General features: G+C 40.3%; 1 protein-coding gene across 1 annotated transcript in view; it reads left to right on the forward strand.

Moving 5' to 3' along the window:
- LRP6 (LDL receptor related protein 6) overlaps window positions 1-24,641 on the forward strand; it is a 172,320-nt gene that overhangs the window by 37,444 nt on the left and 110,235 nt on the right. Inside the window, exon 3 of the mRNA XM_006164814.2 lies at window positions 17,638-17,835. Coding sequence (XP_006164876.1) covers window positions 17,638-17,835 — 198 coding nt within the window. The remainder of the gene's footprint in view (window positions 1-17,637; window positions 17,836-24,641) is intronic.

Here is a 24,641-nt window from a genome sequence, read left to right on the forward strand (position 1 = left end):
CTCAGACTTGAACCCCAGCTATGGCCTCAGTATTGTGGAGCCTTGTTGCATTACAGTGGCTTACTGGCAGTATCAATCTTCCTTTTTTTTTTAACAGGTTTTTGCTATAGGGCGTGTATGCTCACCAGACAGACAGAGACATAGAGACAGAAAGCGAGAAATCACCCCCCAGAGGAGATGGTCACGCCGCAATCTCTTCTCCTCCATTCTCCCCTAGGGATCTTGGGCACGCACGCACATGTGCCCGGCGTGAGTTTTAAGCCACTGGGTCCGGGACGCGAACTGTGGTTGACTACGTGGGAGTCCAGCGACATAGCCATTATGCTAACTGCTGGTTCTCCTGGCAGTATCTATCTTAAACACTGAAACTATAAAGAACAAAAAGCTATATTTGGGATTTTCCATTCATCTCTGATCTAAAAATATTTTAATTTTCATCAAAAGCATTTAAAATATTACTTTTATAGTTTATTCAGTATTTTTTGTGGTTTTATAATAGAACTCCACTCTGAGCTTCTAGTATGCCATATTGCCAGAAAGTCTTTTATTTTTAAAATTTTATTTAAAAAAGTTTTAAAGAATTATTTAATTTTATTTATTATTATTATTTTCTAATTTGACCAGAGAGAGAGGGAAAATGAGAAAGCAAGCTGCTAGGTCTGGGGCTGAAACCGTAGTCGGCCATGTGGGGTCTAGCACCTCAACCATCATGCCACCTGCTGGTCCCAGTCTTTTGTTTTCTTCACTCCAATTACTTAATCTATTCTTTTCCTTTATGATTTTTTTTTGATCAGCTAAAACTGTTTATACACTTTCAATGAAGGTGGGAAAGATTTGAAATTATACTATTTGGGCTATTCAGTCATTAGTTTCATTTTTTAAAACTTCTTTTAAAAAAGTTTATTATTTTATTATTTTTTAAAAGCATTATTTTATTTAACTTTAATTTTTATTCTTATTTGCCAGTTTGATCAGAGAGAGAGAGAGAGAGAGAGAGAGAGAGAGAGAGAGAGAGAGAAAACAAGCGAGCAGGTGGGGGACTTGAACCGTGGTTGGCCATGTGGGAGTCTAGTACCTTTAACCATCACTCCACCAGGTGGCTCCTTTTACTGTTTTTTTTTTTTTTTTAATGCATTGGATCACTCTCTATGATTTTTTTTTTAACTGCCAGAGGGCACATATGCTCAATAGAGAGAGAGAGACAGTGGGAAAGAGAGCGAGAACCCTTTAATGAGGCATGGTCAGACTGTAGTACCTTCTCCTTTTTTCCATCCTGTCAGAATTTGGGACATGCATGAACACATGCCTGGTCTCTTTTCAAGCCATCAGGGTTGGGATTTGAGCTGCAGTTGACCATGTGGGATCTGATTGTTAATGCACAGTGATTAACAAATACTTTGGTGCTGGTCCTACTTTAAGATTTCTTGTTTTACCTTACTTTCGATGGTGAATACAGTTAAATATGTTCAACTTGTGTTTTATATGTATGAAAAGATAAAAAGAATAAGATAACACACATTGATATGCTTACTACAAAGACTGAACAACTGAAAATGATCAGTATAGTTTTTTTCCTACATACCGATTGCTGCTGCTTTTGCATCATACATGATATTTAATTTTTTTTTGACGATAGGGCACGTGCACACACCAAAAAGATAGAGACAGAAAGCGAGAAATCACCCCCCGGGGGGATGGCCACGCCACAATCCCTTCTCCTCCATTCTCCTTTCGGTATCTTGGGCACGCACGCACACGTGCCTGGTGTGAGTTTAAGCCACTGGGTCTGGGACTTGAACCGTGGTCGACTACATGGGAGTCCAGTGATATAGCCATTATGCCATCTGCTAGTCCCTCTTTTTTTCTTTTTTAAAGTTTATTTATTTATTCCATGAGCAAGGGAAACAAACAGACAGCATCCCAAAAGGACTTTACACTGTGGTCCATCCCCAGCTTCAGCCAACTTTGCATCCTGGGCACGTGCTGCCCGGCATACTTACAGAGGTCTCTAGACACAAACCTGGGGCCTTCCCATGTGGGTCAGACTCTCAGAGTTTCAGGTTTACTGCTGTGCTATTGTCTCACTCCAGGGTGAGACTTTAATAGTCCCCTTTCCCTGTGAGTTTTAAATATATATGTTCCTTAGCATTCAAGGGGATTAGTTCCAGGACCCTCCTGTGGATACCAGAATTTGTGGATGCTTAATTTTCATGTGACACAGTATTTGCATATAACTTATATCCTCCTATTACTTTAAATAATCTTCAGATGATTTCTAATGCTGTATGCAGTGTAAGTGCTATGTAAAGAGTTGTTACATTGCATTGTTTTGGGAACAGTGACAGGAAAAGAATCTATGGTAGATACAGAATCAATGGATTTTTCAAAAAGGCTTTTTTTTTCTTTTTTGAGAGGTTTTTGCTATAGGGCGCGTGCGCTCGCCAGACAGACAGAGAGAGACAGAAAGACAAAGCGAGAAATCACCCCCCAGTGGGGATGGTCACACCGCAATCCTTTCTCCTCCATTCTCCTCTCAGGATCTTGGGCACGCACACACACGCGCCCGGCGTGAGTTTTAAGCCACCGGGTCCCGGGTGCGAACCGCAGTCGACTACGTGGGAGTCCAGCGACATAGCCATTACGCTAACTGCTGGTACCCAAAAAGGCATTTTTCATCTGGAGAGCCAAGTATTCAGAAATCCGTCAGATTTTGTCTTCTGAGAGATGGAGGTGTCTCCAAGTCTTCCCGTTTCCTTTGTGTGTGTGTGTGTTGTTGTTGTTGTTTAATTATTAATAAGAAAAGATAGGTAGAAGAAAGCGAGTGTCTCAGCAAAATGGACTCAGAAGATCTATAGAAGACCATAGCTGCTTTGAAAATGTGAAAAAAGATGATGTAATTAGGCAGATATTTGTGTATCACACACATAGCTTCTCTTAAGAAAACTCTGATCTTTAATATCTGAAGAAGCTGTCTACTGAAATCTTAATCCTTAACTGATTGAGGGCATTAGAAGTAGTAAGTGATAACTAATACTATTTTCATCAGACCGTTTTTATTAGATTTGTTCTTTCCAAATAATTTGCTGAATTCTCAAATCTCAAGGATTGGTGAGAGAACCACTGATATTTATTTCCTTGTGGTGGTCTCCCAAATGTTTTCTTTTCTTTTTTTTTTTTGAAGAGGTTTTTTTGCTATAGGACATGTGTGCTCGCCAGACAGAGAGAGACAGAGAGACAGAAAGTGAGAAATCACCCCCAGGGGGGATGGTCATGCCGCAATCCCTTCTCCTCCATTCTCCTCTCGGGATCTTGGGCACGTATGCACACACGTCCAGCGTGAGTTTTAAGCCACCGGGTCCGGGATGCGAACTGCGGTCGACTACATGGGAGTCCAGTGACATAGCCATTACGCTAACTGCTGATCCTCCAAATGTTTTCTTATTAGGAAGTGTTTGTAAACATTATTTGCTAGGGGCACATGTGCTCACTAGAGAGAGAGTGAAAGAGAGAGGGAGAAGCATCCCCCATGTGAAATGGTCATGCTGCAATCCCTTCTCTGTTTATTTATATAGTTCCATTTGTTGTTTTTTTTTTTTTTTTTAATTTGACCAGAGAAAGAGAGAGAGAGAAAGAGAGAGGAAGGGAAAGGGAAAGGGAGAGGGAGAAAGCAAGCTGAGAGGTCTAGCACTCAAACCGCAGTCAACCATGTGAGAATCCAGTGCCTTTAACCACCATGCCACCTGCCGGCCCCCAGACTTCAATTTCTTAATTACGTGATATAGTTAATTTATAAGTTATCTGAAGAATAGCTTTTAGTAATCTAATAAGAACCTTAAAATGGTACATTGTATTCACTTGTTATTAAAATGAAGTTATGGGACCAGCAGATGGCATAATAGTTACGGTGCTGTACTCCCATGTAGTGGACCATGGTTTGAGTCCTGGATCCAGCAGCTTAAAACTCAGACCAGGCATTATGTGCGTGCATGCCCAAAATCCTGAGGAGACTAGAGGAGAAGGAATTGTGACATGGCCACACCCCCTTGGAGGGGGGGCGATTTCTCACTGTCTCTCTGGCAAGCCCACGAGCCTGATAGCAAAAATCTCTTTCAGGGATCAGCAGTTAGTGTCATGGCTATGTCGCTGGACTCCCACATAGTCGACCGTGGTTCGCATCCTGGACCTGGTGGCTTAAACTCACGCTGGGCGCGTGTGCATGCGTGCCCAAGATCCCAAGAGGAGAATGGAGGAGAAGGGATTGCGTGGCCATCCCCTCTGGGGGGTGATTTCTCGCTTTCTATCTCTCTGTCTCTCTCTGTCTGGCAAGCGCATGTGCCCTATAACAAAAACGTCTCAAAAAAAAAAATCTCTCTCAAAAATAAGAATAAAAATATATAAAATTAAGCTTATTTACAGTGTAAGGAATTGTTAGATTTTATATAAATAAATTACTATTAACAGATTGAATAGATGTTACTTTGTTCTAAATCTTATAATAGAACTGAATGTAATAAATATTCTTTTGTAACACATTTTAAAGATGTATTTTGAGAGTGAGAGTTAACTCCGCTCCTTGGTTGGTTATCGCACTGGTTTCTAATTTAAGATGAGATAGTTATTAATAGAGAGTCTAGATGAGTAAATATCCCTGGGAAGTGTCTTATTGTGAAAATCTAGAAGATGATAAATGTGAGAACTGTCCCACAGGTAGGGGTTAAAGCCAGCAGGAAATACACCTTTTATTTCACATATATTCTTTTATGCATTTGTTTATTTTAAAGAATTCTTTTATTTAACTTTATCATTTTATTTATTTGTTTGTTTATTTTAATTTGACCTGAAAGAGATAGAGATAGAGTGAGAGAGGGAGGGAAGGAGGGGGGGAGGGAGGGAGGGAGGGAAGGAAGGAAGGAAAGTGAGAAAGCAAGCTGCCAGATCCAGGACTTGAACCGTGACCAGCCATGTGGGAGTCTTGGTGCCCTTAACCACCATGCCACCCCATATATTCTTTTATTTTAATCCCTACATCAACTAGTGGAGTATTCCTTTCACAGAATAAAATTGAAGCTCTAATTACGTGATCGTTCTAGATCATTTTTTTTTTTTAATTTATTTAATTTTGGGGCTGGCAGATGGTTTGGTGGTTAAGTGCCATGGCTGACCATGATTTGAGTCTTGGACCTGGTGACTTCCTTTCTTGCTTTCTCTCTCTGGTCAAATTAAAAAAATAATATGAATATAATTAAATAAATTCTTAAAAGTTAGTTTAAATTTATTTATTACTATTATTATTTTTAGTTTGCTGTGGGGCCAATGAGCTCATGAGACAGAGACAGAGGGAGAGTGAGAGGTTAAGAGAGCAAGAGAGAGAAAGCAGGCCATAAGGTCTGGGATTCAAATTGCAGTCGGCCATGTGGGAGTCCAGTGCCTTAACTACCACACCACCTGCCAGCCGAGAGAATAAAAGCAGTGGACAAGATCACACAGAAAAACATTGATTCAATCACACAGGATGTCAAAACAAGCTGGAGAAGACAGAAAATATTTGTAACAGATACAGTAAACAGAGTTAATTGCCTTAATATACAAAAAGTGCATATAAATTAGTGAAAAAATGCTTAATCCCTAATAGATAAACTAAAAAAAAGGTTAATTTTTTTTTTTACTTTGTCCCTAAGGATTTAAGGTGTTTTATAAAAATATAGAGTAACGCAAAATGAATAAATAAATTTGAATAAATAAAAGTAAGTGTAGAAGTGTGAAAATTAGTATACCAAAATGTATGTCATTAATTCCTGTACTCTTCCACCCAAATTTATTTTTAAGCCAGACTCTTTATTTGAGAAAATACCTACGATAAGAGTTAATGTCCTTTAGGTATGTAAGGCACTCACTGAGAAATCATCTCTACTCCTGATTGTGAAACTGGTTTCTACACACTAGTTCTCAGAAAGAACTACAAGGCTACAGCAAGGGCCAGGCCCCACAGAGGGGTTAATAGAGCCAGTTCCCATGTGATCAACTGTTGTTTGAATCCCAGCCTCAGTGACTGGGATTCAAACGTGTTCATGGTCATGCGTGCCTAAAATCCTGACAGATGGAGAAATGGAGAAGGGATTGTGGCATGACCACGCTCCACTGGGAGGTGCTTTCTCCCTTTCTGTTTCTGGTGAGGGCATGTGCCTTCTGGCAATTAAAAAAAAAAAAAAACTATGATGTTTTTATAATATCCACAATGACAGTTATTTTATTTTATTTGTTTTTAGTTTGTCCTGGTAGCACTAGGGCCAAGCATCCTTCATTTAAGGTAGTAAGGTGAGCTGGGATAAGTGAGTTGAGAGAATAAACAAGGATGGGGTAAGATTTTCCTTAGAAGCTAATTTTAAATTATTTATCAGACAGGTAATCAAAGTTCTCATGAAGGCAAATAAAATTATTTTACCTTCAAAAAGTCAGTCCACTTAATAAAAAAAGTCAGTGAAGCACACATCACATCTAGGTTTCAGTGTTGGGATAGTCTGATAAACCTTCCAAAGTAAGTTAGCAACAGATTGAATAGAATAAAGAGGCTAATTATATAGTTTTATTATTTATAAGCCAGTTTTAAATTGGGGGAGCTGTCATGCAGTGAAGCTTTCTAGGTATTTGTGCATGGGGCACAAAGGAGAGGGAAATTTGTGCAGTGGGGCACAGAGGAGCGAGCATGCCCTTTTACTTGAGTCATTTTAGGTTGGTGCGTTCTAGCTGGGCCGCTGTTGGATAGAGGGACACGATACGGAAGTGGTAGTGACTTAGCTGGTAGGAACATTGTGTGCCTGACGCTCATGCCTCTGCACATTTGTGGAATAACAAGCAGCTTGTAACTGGAGCATAGTAGAATTATAATGGTATTTATTAACATGAAATTCTTTCAGTTGATTTGGAGTAACTGTGGAGCTTTCCTCATGAGCTCCCCTTTTCTCAGGGTTTGCAATCTTGTGCTGCGTAGTTTCAGTTCTGGGAAGAGTTGCTCAGGTATTTTGTTTAATTTTATGATTATTGTGGAATAACTGGTACAGAGCAAACTGTTGTATCATAGCTGCAACTTCCTGAGTTAATTATTGAAGTGTTACTTATTAGCATTTTAATGGGTATGGGATAAAATGATATGTGGAGAAATAGAGGGGCAGGACACTTCTTGGTGTCTTTTGTGAAGTGCTCATGTTGTATTTAGAGGAGAGTTGGCAGAAGCAGGGCTGGGGATACTCTTCTCCCCTGGGTTTGTTTTTAAGAGGTTTTTGCCTTAGGGTATGTGTGCATGGCCAGTGAGAGAGAGAAACAGAAACAGTGACAGGCAAAGTGAGAAATGGCTCTGCAGGGGTTGGCCATGCCACAGTTCCTTCTCAGTTCTCACACATACTGCATGCGCTTGGTGTGAGTTTCAAGCCACCAGGTCCAGGACTTGAACTCTAGTCGGCCCTGTGGGTGTCCAGCATCGTAACTGCTGCACTATCTGCTGGTCCCTCTCCCAGTTTTTTGATATTGATGAGGCTTCTCAATTTTTATGGGCGGGGTGTCACATGAAGTCCAGTGGGTTGCATGAGAAGAAAACCTGTGTGTCTATGGGCCTGTAACAGTAGGAGTCCCAAAGTAAGAAACACTAGAAAATGAAATTGGGAGTTTAGGGTAGGCCGTAATTTCTACTATTTTATTCTATCACCTTTGCTTTAGTTGTTCTCCCATCATTCTCACCAGAAAAATTTAAAATAGCGTCCTAACTAGTGTCTGTATTTTCTTCTTTGAAATCCAGTCAGCTGTCACTCTGTAAAACACGTCACTCTCTCTAGCAAGTGATTGAACACATGAGCGCCTAGGAAGTCCAGTTCAAGGATGGTGGTACAGCAGAAATGGGCAGTGAAAGAAATGACTCGATTAATCACTGATCGTAATACACATCTGTCATCCGTGTGTGGAGGAGCAATCTGTCATCCATGTGTGGAAGAGCAGTGAGGTTTATACTTTGTGTGGTACCTGAAATCCGAACCCCGTGGACGAGGGTGGGGGGCAGGCATTCACACATACTGGAACCATGCCAAGCAGTGGCTGCCTATACAAAATGAAGAACAGGGTATTAGAGGGGGATTGTGGAAGTAATGAACCTTTAAGTTTACTTAAGCCTTACTGGAAAGTGAGAAAGGATGGGAGGGGGGCTGACCATGCAGCAATCCCTTCTCCTCCATTCTTTCCTTAGAATTTTAGGCATGTCTACACACGGGTCTGGGTGTGGTTTCGCAAGCCGCTGGATCTGGGACTGGAACCACATAGTCGGGCTTTGTAATATCCACTGCCTTAGCCACCATGCCGCCTCACTGGCCCTGTATTTGCTTTTTTGGGCCATTGTTACAGAGTCATGCAATAGACAGTACTGTATCTTTGACTTTAGCATAATGTTTTTTAGATTTATTTATGTTGTAACATGTATCAGTACATTATTCCTTTTCATTGCTGCATAGAGTTCTATTGCCTGGATATTCTAAATTTTGTTAGTCTGCTTATCAGGTAATGCATATTTGGATTTCTTTTTTTTCGGGGGGGGGGGATTTTTTGCTATAGTGTACGTGCGCTTGCCAGAAAAGAGAGAGACAGAAAGTGAGAAATCACTCCCCGGGGGGATGGCTACACTGCAATCCCTTCTCCTCCATTCTCCTCTCAGGGTCTTGGGCACACATGCACACGCGCCCAGCGTGAGTTTAAGCTATTGGGTCTGGGACTCAAACTGCAGTCAACTACATGGGAGTCCAGCAACATAGCCATTGTGCCATCTGCTGGTCCCCAGATATTTGGATGGTTTCTATTTTTTGGCTAGTATGAGTAACACTGATAACTTTCGTAAACATCTTTGTATGAATGTATGCTTTAATTTCTCTTGGGTAGAGTGGAATTGCTGGATTGTCTGATAAATTTATATTTAATATTTTAAGGAAAAGCTGAATTTTTATTTCAGAGTGGTTGTATCACTTTACATCTCCATCTCTCTACATCCTTATTAACACGATAATTGCCAGGTTCCCCCCCCCCCTTCTTTTTTTAACACTGTAGGGTGCATAAGCCCTCTGAAGACAGAGAGAGGGAAAGTGAGAAACCATCCACACCACAGTCCCTTCTCCATTCTCCTCTTGGGATTCTGGACATACGTGCATACACATACCATGTGTTTTTCAAGCCATTGGGCTTGAACTGGGCCATTGGCCATGTGGGATCCTGTGCCTTAACCACTTCACTATGGACTGGCCCGTAACTGTCACAACCCAGCAGCTTGATTATCCTCTTGGGTGCTTGCGTGTGCGTGCCCAAAATCCCAGGAGGAGAAGAGAGGAGAAGGGATTGCAGCGTGGCCGTCTCCCTGGTGGTGATTTCTTTCTTTCTTTCTTACTGTCTCTCTATTTCTCTCTGGTCCCTATGGCAAAAACCTAAAACAAAACAAAACATTATTATAGTCATTCTTGTTTGTATGAGATGTTATCTTTTATGGTTCTAATTAGCATTTTTGCTTAAAAACTAGTAATGTTGACCATCTTTTCAGGTGGTGATTATTGGAGTGGTGAAATGTCTATTCAAGTTTTTCTATCATTTTAAAAGTGTTACTGATCTTTTTGTTCATTTGTGAGAATTTTTTGTGTATTCTGTATAAAACCTTTATTGTATGTGATTTCTTTTTCTTTCTTTTGGAGGGATTTTTGCTATAGGGTATATGCACTCTCCAGAGAAAGATGGAAAGAGAGAAAGTGGGGGGATCACTCCAGAGGGAATGGCCATGCTGTAATCCCTTCTCCTCCATTCTCTAGGGATTTCGGGCACATATGCACTTGTGCCTGGCATGAATTTCAAGCCTCTGATTCCCAGATTCAAACCATGGTTGGCTATGTGGGAGTCCAGCGCCCCAGCCACCGCACCACCTGCTGGCCCCTGTGATTTCAGATAATACACTAGCGTGCCACTTATGATTTCGTATATATGTGTGTGCTTTTTTCCTTTAAAATTTGTTTTTAACTACCGAAGTGTACATATCCGCACCAGAGAGATGGAGAGAGGGGGGAGGGAGAGAGAAAGAGCACTCCTTAATGGACTGTGGTCACTCCATAGTCCCTGTACTCCATTTCTCCTTTCTTGCAGGACTTGGGGGCATGTATGCACACACATACATGCACCTGGTATGTTTTTCAAGCCTCCTGGACTGGGATTCTGTTGGACCGGGTAGAATTTGAATCCCTTAACTCCTGAGCTTTGGGGTCAGCTGTGTGTGTGTGTGTGTGTGTGTGTGTGTGTGTGTGTGTGTGAAGTCGCCTAGGCCATGATTTGAACCACAGTTAACTATGTGAGCTTAATCATTGGCCCTTATTTTCTTCTGTTTTTTGAAGCACAAAGCTTTTTATTTTTTGCTAAGTTTCTCATTTTGAGGAAGTCCAATTTCTTTTTTTTTTTTTCTTCTATGTGTTGTGTTTTTAGTATCATTTCAAGAAATCTTTTTTGTTGTTATATTTTAATTGCCAGGAGTTGCGTGAGCTTGCCAGAGAGAGAGAGGAGAAAGCAACCCCCCAGTGGGGTGGGTTCACACTGTGGTCCCCCCTCCATTTCTCCATCCTGTTGGGATTTTGGGTATGCACACAGACCTGATACGTTTCTCAAACCAGCACCTGAACCACAGTTGGCCCTGTGGAATCTAGCTCCTTTAAACCACTAGGTTATGGGACCAACCCTCAGGAAATCTTTACCTACCCTAGAGTCACAAAGATTTTCATCTACAAGTTTTAGGTTTTATTTTTATATCTATGACCCATCGTGGATTAATTTTATGTATATAGGTTGTTTGAATGGTTTTTAGATGTTTTTTGGGGAGTCGGGTGTGGATATCCTATTGAAAAGACTGTCCCTTTCCACTTAATTGCCTTTGCACCTTTGTCAAAAATTAGTTGATCTTAAATGTGTTTTTAAATGTTCTATTGGGTTGTTGGGAAAGTTCTGACTCATTTTTGAACAGAAAAAAGTGTCACAACTTTCCCCACGACCTAATACTTTGTTCCATTGATAGTTACTTCAGCACACACATCAAACTACATTATGTTGCTTTTTCCTCCCTCCCTTACTTGTTCCTTCCCTTCTTTTATTGTGGTGTATGGGGGGTTGGTTTAAACAGAGTCTCACTGTGTTGTTATCCTCCTGCTTCAGCCTTCTGAGTGGTTGGGACCACAGACACATGTCACCTTGTGTAACTCTTCCAGACAGTCTCACCAAGTTGACCACACCAGCTCTGAGCGTCCTGAGCAGCTGGGATTACAGGCCCTCGCAGCCACACCCAGGTTTTCACACGGGCTGGGAGTGGAATCTGGGCTTCCCGTGTGGCCTAGGCCAGCCCTACAGCAGCATCCAGTGTGTGCTGCTATGGCTCGGCCAGCTCCAGCTTCATAAAATTTGAATTCAGTTACTGTGTTTCTAACTATTGTGGAATTATTTCTCGCTTCAATTCAGTTTTTGCTTCATTTTTGGGTCTTTCATTAGGTGCGTACATGTTCGTAATTATTTCTGGTAATTTGATTGATTTATTAATATAAAGTGCCCCTTTTCATCTCTAGTCATGTTTTGTATGTGTAAGTCTGTTTGTGTACCTGCTCTAACTCTGTTATGGTTATTTGTGTGGTGCATCTTTTTATCCCTTTTACTCTCACCTTATTTGTATCTATGATTTAAAAATGTGCCTCTGATAGCACATAGTTAGATCTCGTTATTTATTTATTTATTTTTAAGTTGCCTCTGGCAATCCTTTTTTGTTTGTTTTTTTTTTAATCTGTTTATGGTTTTTTTTTTTTTTTTGGAGAGGTTTTTGCTATAGGGCGCGTGCGCTCGCCAGACAGAGAGAGACAGAGAGACAGAAAGCCAGAAATCACCCCCCAGGGGGGATGGCCACGCCGCAATCCCTTCTCCTCCATTCTCCTCTCAGGATCTTGGGCACACATGCACACGCGCCCGGTGTGAGTTTTAAGCCACCGGGTCCGGGATGCGAACCGCTGTCGACTACATGGGAGTCCAGCGACATAGCCATTACGCTAACTGCTGGTTCCCATCTGTTTATGTTTTAGTGCTTTTATTGATTTGAACATATTTGCATCTATCACTTTACTGTTTGTTTTTTTAGATTCTGTCTTTTTGTTCCCCTGTTTCGGCTTAATTTCCTCTTTTTGTATTAGTTTTCTAGTGTACTGATTCCTTTATTGAATTTTCAACCAAAATTTTAAAAATATTTTCTTGGGACTAGCAGTTGGTGTAATGGCTTTATCGCTGGACTCCCATGTAGTCATCCGTGGTTTGAGTCCTGGACCCGGTGGCTTAAACTTACGCCGGGTGCATGTGCATGCATGTCCAAGATCTCGAGAGGAGAATAAAGGAGAAGGGATTGCAGTGTGGCCTTCCCCCCGGGGAGTGATTTCTCATTTTCTGTCTCTCTGTGTGTCTGGCGAGCTCACGTGCCCTAGACGGCCGACCCACGGCCCCCAAAAAAAAAAAAAAAAAAAAAAAGGAATTTTTTTTTTAGGAGGGCCAGCAGGTGGTGTGGTAGTTAAGGTGCTCAACATGGTCAACCATGGTTCAAGTCCCATACCTGGCAGCTTGCCTTCTCACTTTCTCTATCTCTATGTCTCTGTCTCTCTCTGGTAAACACACATGCCTTATTTAAAAATAATAACAAAAAGTAAAATGATTTAAAAGGTTTTCTTAGTATCTGCCATATCAATTATGTCAGTGTTAATTTATCATAAAGATTAACGCTACTGTAGCTCCAGTAAAATACAGAACATTTGTTCCAGTATTGGTCCATTTCCCTCCTCCTTTGTTTTGCTGTTATTATTATGTTTCAATATGTTAGGAAACCACTAATATTGTGTTATAATAATTGCTTTAAGGTGTGTGTGTTTTTTAAAAGAAGCTAAGAAAACAGATGAGAAGAAAAGTATTTGTAAGACTTCCATGTTAACCTACATATTTACCATTTCTGGAACTCTTTTTTTTTTTTTTTTTTTGTTTATTGTCAATTTCTGATGTAATTTCCTAATGTCAGTGTTGGTTCTCCTTTCCCTTCCTTACTGGGATTACTTGTATGTATTTTACTTTTATGTGTCATACACACAATAATAAAATTTGACGTTTTTTGCAATTGTCTTTTTTTTTTTTTTAATGTTTGCTATAGGGTGCTTGCACTTGCTGGAGAGAGAGAGAAAGTAAGAAAGCACTCCCAGCCTTGATGGCCATGCCATAATCCCTTCTTCTCCAGGGATTTTGGACATGCGTACTCATGGGCTAGGTATGTCTCTGAAGCCGCTGGTCTAGGACTTGAACTGCGCCATCTGTCATATGTGACCCAGCCACCTTAACCACTATGCTACTGGCTGACCCCATAATTGTCTTTTTATTATTTTTTTTTCAGAGAGAGATTTTTGTCAAAGGGTGCGTGTGCTTGCCTGAGAAACAGAGAGAGAAAGAGAGACAGAGAGACAGAAAGTGAGAAATCATCCTCCAGGGGAAGATGGCCATGCCACAATCCCTTCTCCTTCATTCTCCTCTTGGGATTTTGGGCATACACACATACACACACACACACAGCGTGAGTTTAAGTTGCCGGGTCTGGGACTTAAACTGTTGTCGACTATGTGGGAGTCCAGTGATGTAACCATTATGCCATCTTCTGGTCCCCATAATTGTCTTTTTAATCCTTAAGAAAAGTAAGAGATAAACACATATTTATACTGTCTTAGTTACTTTCATAATTATTCTGTGAGGACTGTTTTTTCCTGTGGATTTGAGTCACCTAGTATCGGAGATTGAAGAACTTTTAGTATGTCTTGCAAGGCAAATCTGTGATCAACAGCTCTTTTGGTCCTTAGTTATCTGGTAGTATTTTTATTTTGCCTTCACTTTTGAAGAACTGTTTTGCAATATGTAGGATTCTCCACTGACTTTTTTCCCTCTAATACTTTTGAGTATGTTGTCCCATTGCTTCTTGGCCTCCATTGTTGTAGTGAAAAATCAGCTGTTAATTATAGTGTGGTTTCTTTCTAGATGCTGAATTTTTTTCCCTTGCTGCTTTCAAGCTTTTTTCTTTGTTTTTCAGCAGGTTGACTGATGTCTGTAGGTGTGTTTATTTTACTTGGAGTTTGTTAAGCTTCTTGAATGTGAATTAATATTTTTCATAACATTTGATGGGTTTTAGTAATTATTGACATATTTTCCCCCCTTTATTTCTCTGCACTCTGGTACTCCATTTGTGGAATACATATTGGAATACAAATCTCCTGTTTCTTTTATAAGAGAGAGAGAGAGAGGAATGTGGACTTGGAAGGAGGGAAGGTGGGATAGCCTCTTTTTTAGGTTTTTATTTTAGGGCATGCACACTCACCATAGAGAAGCAGAGAGGGAATGTGATGATGACCACTTCTTCATTCTCCTCTCAGGATTTTGGGCATGCATACACATGCCCCTAGCATGATTTTCAAGGTTCTGAGTGTGGGACTTGAACCGTGTTTAGCCATAGAAGAATCCAGTGCCTTAATGGCCATGCCACCAGCTTGCCCTGGGTGGGGAAAATTTTTGACAGAATCTTGCCATGTTGCAATACTCTTGCCCTAGACTCCTGGTTGGCTAAGACTGCAGACACACCCCACGGTGCCTGACTTTAGGTTGGGCCTCACATTCTGAGTAGCAGCATTTTAGTGTGCATCATTGCAGCTGAGCCTCTTAACTCTTTTCTCTTGTAGTTCTTCATATTAGATAGTCTCTATCACCCAGTCTTCAAGTGTGTGTAGTCTTCTGCCAGCTCTAATCTGTTGTGCCCATCCTTTTCAGTTTTCATTTTGTCTATTGTAATTTTCAGCTCCAGAATTTCTGGTGGTGGTGGTGGTGGTGGTGGTGTGTGTGTGTGTGTGTGTTTTACAACTTCTCTTTTGTTTTCCATTTGATGGATCATTGGTATCATCTTTTCTTTTAATTCTTAACATTCTTTGATTCTTTTACCATATTTATTATAGTGACTTAAATTCTTTCTACTAAGTCTGTGGGTGGGTCACTCTTAACTCTTCTTTGGATGTTTTTGTTGAAAACTAGAGACTTTAGATAATACATGATAGTGACAATGGATTCTGATCCTTCCCTGGGCTTGTTTTTGTTTGTTTTTAGTGATTTGCATAGAATAAATCTAAATGTGCTTCTTCTGGAGTCACTGCTTGATTTCTGGCCCTTCCCCTCAAAAAATGTACTTTCATGCTTGGCACTTTCTAGAGGTTGCCCCTGTGTCGCTGTATCTTAGTGGTCAGCTAATGATATGTTAGAGGTTGTTCCTAAACAACCCTGAGCCAGTAAGTGTTCTACCATTTTCCTTTGGATTTGTTTCTGGTTTAGGCAATTTTCCATTTGTCTGCATTCAGCTGGAGACTAACTTGCTGGAAAACTCTCTTTCTCTTAAGAGGGAGCAGCCATGAGCATGTGCACAGCCTTCCTGACCGGCAGGGATGGATATCCACTTAACTACACTCTCTTCGGCTATCTCTTCCCTGCATTCTTGCTGTAAAATCTGGTTCATTTACCACTTTAATTGTCCCAACCGGTATCACTGGGATAGTAATCCTCCCTGTTTGTCTGTCATTGAAAGCACTCTTGCTTTGCTAGGATTCCTGGACATAGATGTTTGTCATGTGTTGTTCCAAAGTGTGCTCTCTCTTTTTTTTTTTGGAGAGATTTTTGCTATAGGGCACGTGGGCTCGCCAGACAGACAGAGAGAGACAGAGAGACAGAAAGCAAGAAATCATCCCCCAGGGGGGATGGTCATGCCGCAGTCCCTTCTCCTCCATTCTCCTCTTGGGATCTTGGGCATGCACGCATACGCGCCCGGCGTGAGTTTTAAGCCACCAGGTCCAGGACGCGAACCGCGGTTGACTACATGGGAGTCCAGCGACATAGCCATTACGCTAACTGCTGGTTCTCCCAAAGTGTGCTCTCTTGATTAGGCCGATGTAGCTATCAGGCTTTAAGGCCTGCCATGTCTGCCTAGGGTAGAACTCATGTTCCACACAAACCTGGTAGTGTGGATGGGAACGCAAAAGACCCCTACCTAAAGTATCACAGTTCTTACTGAAAGTCAGTAGAGATTTGTTTGAATAAATGCTTCTCTTGTCATTGTATGTTTTAGACACTAGTTATTTTGACAGTTCTGAAGAGGACTTTGCAGAACTCCTCACAGAGACACTTCGAATGCGCTGGCCTCACTATTCTTTTCGGCCTTCTTCCAATGTTTGGTCATACTACAGTCAGCTGTCCCCACTACTGTGGCCCCACAGAGTTAGTCATTTCACCTCTTATTTAAAAAGTCTTTAAGTGCTTTCATATTGCTCTTAGAATAAAAGAATGAAACCCAAGGGCCAGCTGATGGCATGGTGGTTAATGACGCTATTAAGCTTTTATTTTTCGTTTTGAGAGAAGTTTTAAACTTGTAGAATAGAAACAAAAGTAGTGTAGTGAACTCCCTATATACCCTAACCGCACTACAGTGAACATTTTTAGGAAATACTAACATTAGTGCAGTACTGTATGTAATTTGGCACTTGACAATTTTGCCTGCTCCAGTAATGTCTTTACGGCATTTTTTTCTCTTTTAAAAGTCTAGGATCATGGATTTCATGTAGTTATCATGTCTCTTTATTCTCCTTCAGTCTAGATTAGTTCATCAGCTTTTCTTTGATTTTCATAATGGTGATATGGTCAAAAGCCAGTTGATTTGTAGAATGCTCTTCAATTTGAGTTTCTTTGCTTCCTCATAATTTTATTCAGGTAGTGCATTTTCTGGCAGGAATACTATGTAAGAGATACTAATAAAAGGTGTTATTGGGTTGTCTGGAAAGTTATGATGCATTTTTGCATAGAATAACATTGAAAAATACTTCACGACTTTACTGATGACCTAGTAAACATATTTTCCGTGGCTCACATTTAGAGGCACATGGGGCCAACAGATGATGGAGCGGTTATGTTGCTGGACTTCCACATGGCTTACTGTGGTTCAAATCCCAGTCCTGGTAGCTTGAAACTCACGCAGGGCATGTGTGCATGAGTGCCCAAGATCCTGGGAGGAGAAGGAATTGCAGCGTGGCCATTCCCCTCACCCCCTCCCCTGAAGTGATTTCTCGCTTTTGTTCTCACTGTTTATGTCTCTTCTCTCTCTCCAGCAAGAGCACACACATCCTAAGGCAAAAAACCTTAAAAAAAAAAAAAAGCCAATTTATTCCCTTATTGATATTAACTGAGGTGACTGGTTTGGGTGGTGCCCACCACGTGTATTTTTTTCTAAGTTTATCGTTTCCTCTATGTTATTAACAAGTAATTTGTGGAGAGACACATCAAAATACCGTAATATCCTTTTTTCCAGTACATGGTGGTCCAGTGTTGTTTGCATTCTTGATGATGCTTGTTCTAAATCAGGGAGTAAAATGTCAAAAATAGTTTCTTTAGTTGGAGTTTTAGTATTCCTGGGAGAGCTTTGATTATATAATAATGATAATTATAAAATATTTCCTTGTTATTTACTGATGTCATGGCTTTAATTGTTTTTATAATTATTTTTAGGTTTATGTACTGGACAGACTGGGGAGAAGTACCAAAGATAGAACGTGCTGGAATGGATGGTTCAAGTCGCTTCATTATAATAAACACTGAAATTTACTGGCCAAATGGATTGACTTTAGATTATGAGGAACGGAAGCTTTATTGGGCAGATGCGAAACTTAATTTCATCCACAAGTCAAATCTGGATGGAACAAATCGGTAAGACTGGCTTATGTGTGTGTGTGTGTTTTATTTTAATTGAAAATGCCATGATGGTTTGATATATTGGTCAAAGTATGTATAAATTATGCTTAATAAATATATTCTTAATACAATTTATTGAGAAGATATTAGTGTATTTTGGTTAAAATTAACATATTTTTGTCAGAGGGGAAAAATAGACTTACAGCTTGCTCTGTATAAAAGTAATTATATTTCTCATCCATCTGGGTAGCATTTAGAACTTACGAAGTGTATTTTCTCCTTCCTTTCTTTGAGCTAACTTGGTTTTCAACCAAGACTAGTGCGTTGACTTCCTCCCAGAGAGTTGGGACGTGTGCGGGGAAGTTTGGTTACCCCAAGGACTGGGAGTGCTACTAGTATTCCAGTTTCTGGGAGGCCAGAGATGCCAAGCATCCTGTCACATGCTGGGGGCCATCCAATACAATGAAGAGTGGTTCTACTCAGAATTATCCCTAGAAGTTTTAAGTACTGCTTGCAGAAGCTCCTTTGATAAATCTCTAGATTGGATGGGGGTGGCCAACTTCTGTGTCAAATACCCAGAAAGTAAATATTTTAGGCTTTGTGTACATGTTCTCTGGTTTAGCTTCTCACCTCTGCTATTGTAGTCTGAGAACAGCTCTAGATAATGCATAAGGCCATGGGCATGGCTGTGTGTCAGTAAAACTTTAACAGATAATGAGCCTCTGGGCTCAGCTTGCTGATCCTTGGACTAGGAGAAAATCTGCTACATTTACTGTACATACTGGTATTCACAGAACACAAAGTCTGTAATACATAAACATGGAATTTCTTCTCAGATCATGTTCAGATTTTTAAAGACACTTCATGTCTGCATTCTCGTGTTTGAGCGATTATTTGGATTTTTTATAGTCTCAGGCTAAGCATCCCACTGGACACAAGTGTTACACAGTTGAAGTGTAAATGTTTATACATTATCTGAACTGTGAATAGAGGCAAATGGCCAATTTATTCCCTTATTGATATTAACTGAGGTGACTGGTTTGGGTGGTGCCCACCACGTGTATTTTTTTCTAAGTTTATCGTTTCCTCTATGTTATTAACAAGTAATTTGTGGAGAGACACATCAAAATACCGTAATATCCTTTTTTCCAGTACATGGTGGTCCAGTGTTGTTTGCATTCTTGATGATGCTTGTTCTAAATCAGGGAGTAAAATGTCAAAAATAGTTTCTTTAGTTGGAGTTTTAGTATTCCTGGGAGAGCTTTGATTATATAATAATGATAATTATAAAATATTTCCTTGTTATTTACTGATGTCATGGCTTTAATTGTTTTTATAATTATTTTTAGGTTTATGTACTGGACAGACTGGGGAGAAGTACCAAAGATAGAACGTGCTGGAATGGATGGTTCAAGTCGCTTCATTATAATAAACACTGAAATTTACTGGCCAAATGGATTGACTTTAGATTATGAGGAACGGAAGCTTTATTGGGCAGATGCGAAACTTAATTTCATCCACAAGTCAAATCTGGATGGAACAAATCGGTAAGACTGGCTTATGTGTGTGTGTGTGTTTTATTTTAATTGAAAATGCCATGATGGTTTGATATATTGGTCAAAGTATGTATAAATTATGCTTAATAAATATATTCTTAATACAATTTATTGAGAAGATATTAGTGTATTTTGGTTAAAATTAACATATTTTTGTCAGAGGGGAAAAATAGACTTACAGCTTGCTCTGTATAAAAGTAATTATATTTCTCATCCATCTGGGTAGCATTTAGAACTTACGAAGTGTATTTTCTCCTTCCTTTCTTTGAGCTAACTTGGTTTTCAACCAAGACTAGTGCGTTGACTTCCTCCCAGAGAGTTGGGACGTGTGCGGGGAAGTTTGGTTACCCCAAGGACTGGGAGTGCTACTAGTATTCCAGTTTCTGGGAGGCCAGAGATGCCAAGCATCCTGTCACATGCTGGGGGGCATCCAATACAATGAAGAGTGGTTCTACTCAGAATTATCCCTAGAAGTTTTAAGTACTGCTTGCAGAAGCTCCTTTGATAAATCTCTAGATTGGATGGGGGTGGCCAACTTCTGTGTCAAATACCCAGAAAGTAAATATTTTAGGCTTTGTGTACATGTTCTCTGGTTTAGCTTCTCACCTCTGCTATTGTAGTCTGAGAACAGCTCTAGATAATGCATAAGGCCATGGGCATGGCTGTGTGTCAGTAAAACTTTAACAGATAATGAGCCTCTGGGCTCAGCTTGCTGATCCTTGGACTAGGAGAAAATCTGCTACATTTACTGTACATACTGGTATTCACAGAACACAAAGTCTGTAATACATAAACATGGAATTTCTTCTCAGATCATGTTCAGATTTTTAAAGACACTTCATGTCTGCATTCTCGTGTTTGAGCGATTATTTGGATTTTTTATAGTCTCAGGCTAAGCATCCCACTGGACACAAGTGTTACACAGTTGAAGTGTAAATGTTTATACATTATCTGAACTGTGAATAAGGAGCATTTATAAGTATTAAAATCCAGGCAAGTTTTAAAGAATTTAATTAAAAGAAACCTTTTATAATCATGAAGTTGTAGTGTTTTTTTGCCTTGTTTCATAAAAGATAGATGTCCTACAACAAGATGGTTAAAAGCAATTAAAATACATTTCAGTGGGCCAACAGGTGTTGTAGTGGTTAAGGTGTTGTACTCCCACATGGCCGACCTTGGTTTGAATCCCAGAGTGGTAGCTTGCTTTCTTACTTTCCCTCTCTATCTCTCAGGTGAGCACACATACCCTGTAGCTTCCAGGGAGGAGCCATATCCATGAGGAAAGTAAAAAAAAAAAAAAAAAAAAAAAGAATGATAAATAACATTTTTTTTAAAAAGCTTCAAAAAAGTAATACTATATAGCCACGTGATGCATGTTTTGGTTAAGATTCTATAATATAGCCTATGTGGGTAGTAGGCTATGGCACCTAACTTTGAATCAGTACACTTTGTGATGTTTGCACACAGTAAAACTCCCTAAGAGGTCATTTCTTTTCTTTTTGGAGAGGTTTTTGCTATAGGGAGCGTATGTTCACCAGAAAGACAGAGACAGAGAGACAGAAAGCAAGAAATCACCCCCTGGGGGGATGGCCACAATCCCTTCTCCTCTAGGGATCTTGGGCATGCACGCACATGTGCCCAGCGTGAGTTTAAGCCACTGGGTCCAGGACTCAAACCGTGGTTGACTACATGGGAGTCTAGTGACATAGCTATTATAATGTCAACTGCTGGTCCCCTAAGAGGTCATTTCTAAGAACATATCACTGTGGTTTAGTAACATGTAGCTATTTATGATGCATAAGAATATGAAAACATAATTGCTTACCTAGCCACTGTGATATAGTAGTAATGAAGTGCCCTGCAAGGCTAGTAGCCATGTGGCCGACAGTGGGTTTGGATCCCTGAGATGGCCTGAAGATTTGTTGATGCACAGAATCATGAGGTGCTGGTGGCTGGGGAAAGGAGGTCACGGTGTGATGAGAACCCGTCGGGGGCATTTTCTCTTCTTTTTCCCTCTCTCCCTTCTGTCTCTATCATTAGAAAAGAAAGGAAAACATAACGGCTATGTTTGAGTTTCAGATCTGGCTTTGAGAGGGATTCTGGGAAGATGGATATGACATCCCTGTAATTTTTTGACCATAACTGGGAGAAACTAGATAGCAAATCCAAAAGCATATGGGATAAAATTGACTATGAAACTAACCTCAGGTTTGTGACTAAGGCAGCCGGATCCTACCTGGTTGACCGCATGGTTTGTGTCCTGTACCTGGCCACTTGAGATATGCTGTGCACATGTGCGTGTGTTCTCAAAATCCAGAAAGGAGGGAGAGAAAGAGGAGAAGGAATTGTGACTTGACTATTCTCCCCAAGAGGATACTTTCTTCTCTCCCTGTCTCTCTGTCTCTCCGTGACAAGTGCACATGCCATCTAGAAAAAAAATAACCTCAAGTTGGCTCTGGCCCAGTGGCCTACTGGTTAAGGGAGCCTGATTCCACATGGCCAACCGATGTTTAAGCCTGCCTCTCCACTCCTCCCTTCCCCTTGTCCTCTGGCAATTAAACAAACAACTAACCCCATGTACTTGAAAATACAAATAGGTAATAGCAACCTTCCAGTGCTGTGGACCATTGTGTCACTGTGCAGGAGTATGCAAAGAGAGGTAACACTGTGTCTCACTGGACTTGAAAGCTGGGAGGCTCCACAGCAGCTGGCCTCCACTGTTTACTGGACAGTGAGGTGCACTATATTAAGAGCAGCAGCTGACATGGGAAGGTGAGAGGTCGCCCACTCCAATGACGGCCGCGTGTGTGATGGTGGTCCCATAGATTGTAATAGGCCGCACTGTAGTAGCTAGTGTGTAGCAGGCTACCTCATCTGAGTTTGTGTAAGTACACGCCATGGTGCTTGTACAGTGATGAAACTGCCTGATGACACACTTCTCAGAGCTTATTTCTATCAGTAAGTGAACTGTGCTAGGCAAGTGGAGTGCGTCCGTGGTCATACAGAAGTTAGAGCAGTCTAGTCCCAATGAACCCATAAAGTGGACCTGCCAGAGTGTTATTCAGGACTGCACACCACACTGAGTGGAAACTAAAGTGAACAGGACACTAGAATCAGAGTTCAACAGGACTGGAATAGTGGAATCAAGGGATGGAGAGTAGGAGGAGGAAAGAGAAGTTCAGACAAGGATGGGGAGATGAACAGCTGGAAGATCTCAGAAAGCAAGCTACCATATTTTGTAACATTATATAACAACAACAGAGGAGTTAATTCTGTGAAATTAGAAAAACTGCCACGTACACCACTTTTTAAAAAAAGTTTTACAAAACTAATTTTAAGTAGACTGAGAAACAGAAAAGTATCAAGGTAAAATCCCATTAAAAAATGTTTATTTCTTCATGAGAGAGAGACAGAGGGAGGTAAGGATAAACACCTTCAACAGGGCGCAAGCTGCGCTCCCCCATACCCTTCCCAGCCAGCTAGGATCATAAGCAGTGCACCCAGCTTTTACAGGTTGACTAAGGAACCAAACGCGTGGTATTCCACAGTGTGTGGATTCAGTGTTACTTTGAGCAGCATGTTAACATTTGCCATAGAGCTAGACCATTTAAACTAAAACAAACAAACAAAAAACCCAAATCCTGAAGAACATAATAACATTTTTTCATAGGAAGCACCCTGGAAAAAAAATGACCACAGAACCAATCAACCTTTATTTTAAAATGCAACAAAGGTCATTGAGAAATCCATATCACATAAGAAAGAACATAAAATTGGAAAACTTCAGAAGTGAAATGCTAGACATCAGGAAAAAATTATAAATAAAAGCAAAATAATCTTTTCAGAAAAGAAAACTAAACTAGAAGGGATGCAAAAGTGAATAAGCAAAAAGCCCTTTAATTAAAGGATGAAAAGAAAGAAAAAAATTAAAGACTAAAATGAATTCTGCAAGAAGATAATCTGAGAGAAAGTAAAAATATTGAAGATAGGCAAAGAAGAGACAACATGTAGGTAGGTAGATCCTCCTAAGGAAGGGAAGAAAGCAAGGGAACATTACAAATACAAAAACTACCTGACAGGGAAGATTCTGTGAGCACAGATATGAAGAACTATCATTCAGAACAATCTTTTCTTTTTTTCTCCTCAGTTACTTTCTTTCATGAAAGAGGGAGACAGACAGACACAGCAGTCCCAACATCTTGATGTTGTGATTTTACCTCAGCTTCTGCCAGCCCCTGATCAGGGGCCTGCATGTGCCTGGGTGTACTCAGAGGGGATCACTGGATATGAACCTGGAATCTTCCAGAGCGTTGCATTTTTACTGCCGAGCCACCTTCTGACCCCAGGAAAAGTTTCTTAAAAGAAGACTCAATACTATAGATTGAAAGAGAATACTGTAGAAAAGTATTAACCTTCTAAAAGTAGAAGGTTACTTGAAAAAGTATTTGGAAAATAGGATTAGAATATGAGTTTATTTTGGTGACAAAGCTGTTTTTGAAATCTGTGCATAGTTTTTTATAATAGGCATTTTTTAAATGAATTTTTGGAAGACCCCTTGTAAAAACCCAGAGCAAACAACATAAAACATTCTAGCATAATTGCTGTTCTTTAAAGAAAAAGAAGAGGCTAGCAGGTGGCATGATCGTTAAGGCTCTGGGCTCCCACATGGTCGACTACTGTTCAAGTCCTGGGCCTAGCAGCATGCTTTTTCACTTTCCCTTGCAATCTTGCTGTCTCTCTCTGGTGACTCTAACAAATTAAAAAATAGTAATAAAACTAAGTAAATCTAAAAAAAATTACTGAAAGAACGCTTTCTGGACTTCTAAGGAGAAAGGGTAAATAACGTGAAGGTTACTTGAAAAAGTATTTGGAAAATAGGATTAGAATATGAGTTTATTTTGGTGACAAAGCTGTTTTTGAAATCTGTGCATAGTTTTTTATAATAGGCATTTTTTAAATGAATTTTTGGAAGACCCCTTGTAAAAACCCAGAGCAAACAACATAAAACATTCTAGCATAATTGCTGTTCTTTAAAGAAAAAGAAGAGGCTAGCAGGTGGCATGATCGTTAAGGCTCTGGGCTCCCACATGGTCGACTACTGTTCAAGTCCTGGGCCTAGCAGCATGCTTTTTCACTTTCCCTTGCAATCTTGCTGTCTCTCTCTGGTGACTCTAACAAATTAAAAAATAGTAATAAAACTAAGTAAATCTAAAAAAAATTACTGAAAGAACGCTTTCTGGACTTCTAAGGAGAAAGGGTAAATAA

The sequence above is a fragment of the Tupaia chinensis genome, unplaced genomic scaffold (genome assembly GCF_000334495.1).
Source record: "Tupaia chinensis unplaced genomic scaffold, TupChi_1.0 Scaffold143728_1, whole genome shotgun sequence".
In the NCBI taxonomy this organism is placed as follows: Eukaryota; Metazoa; Chordata; class Mammalia; order Scandentia; family Tupaiidae; genus Tupaia; species Tupaia belangeri.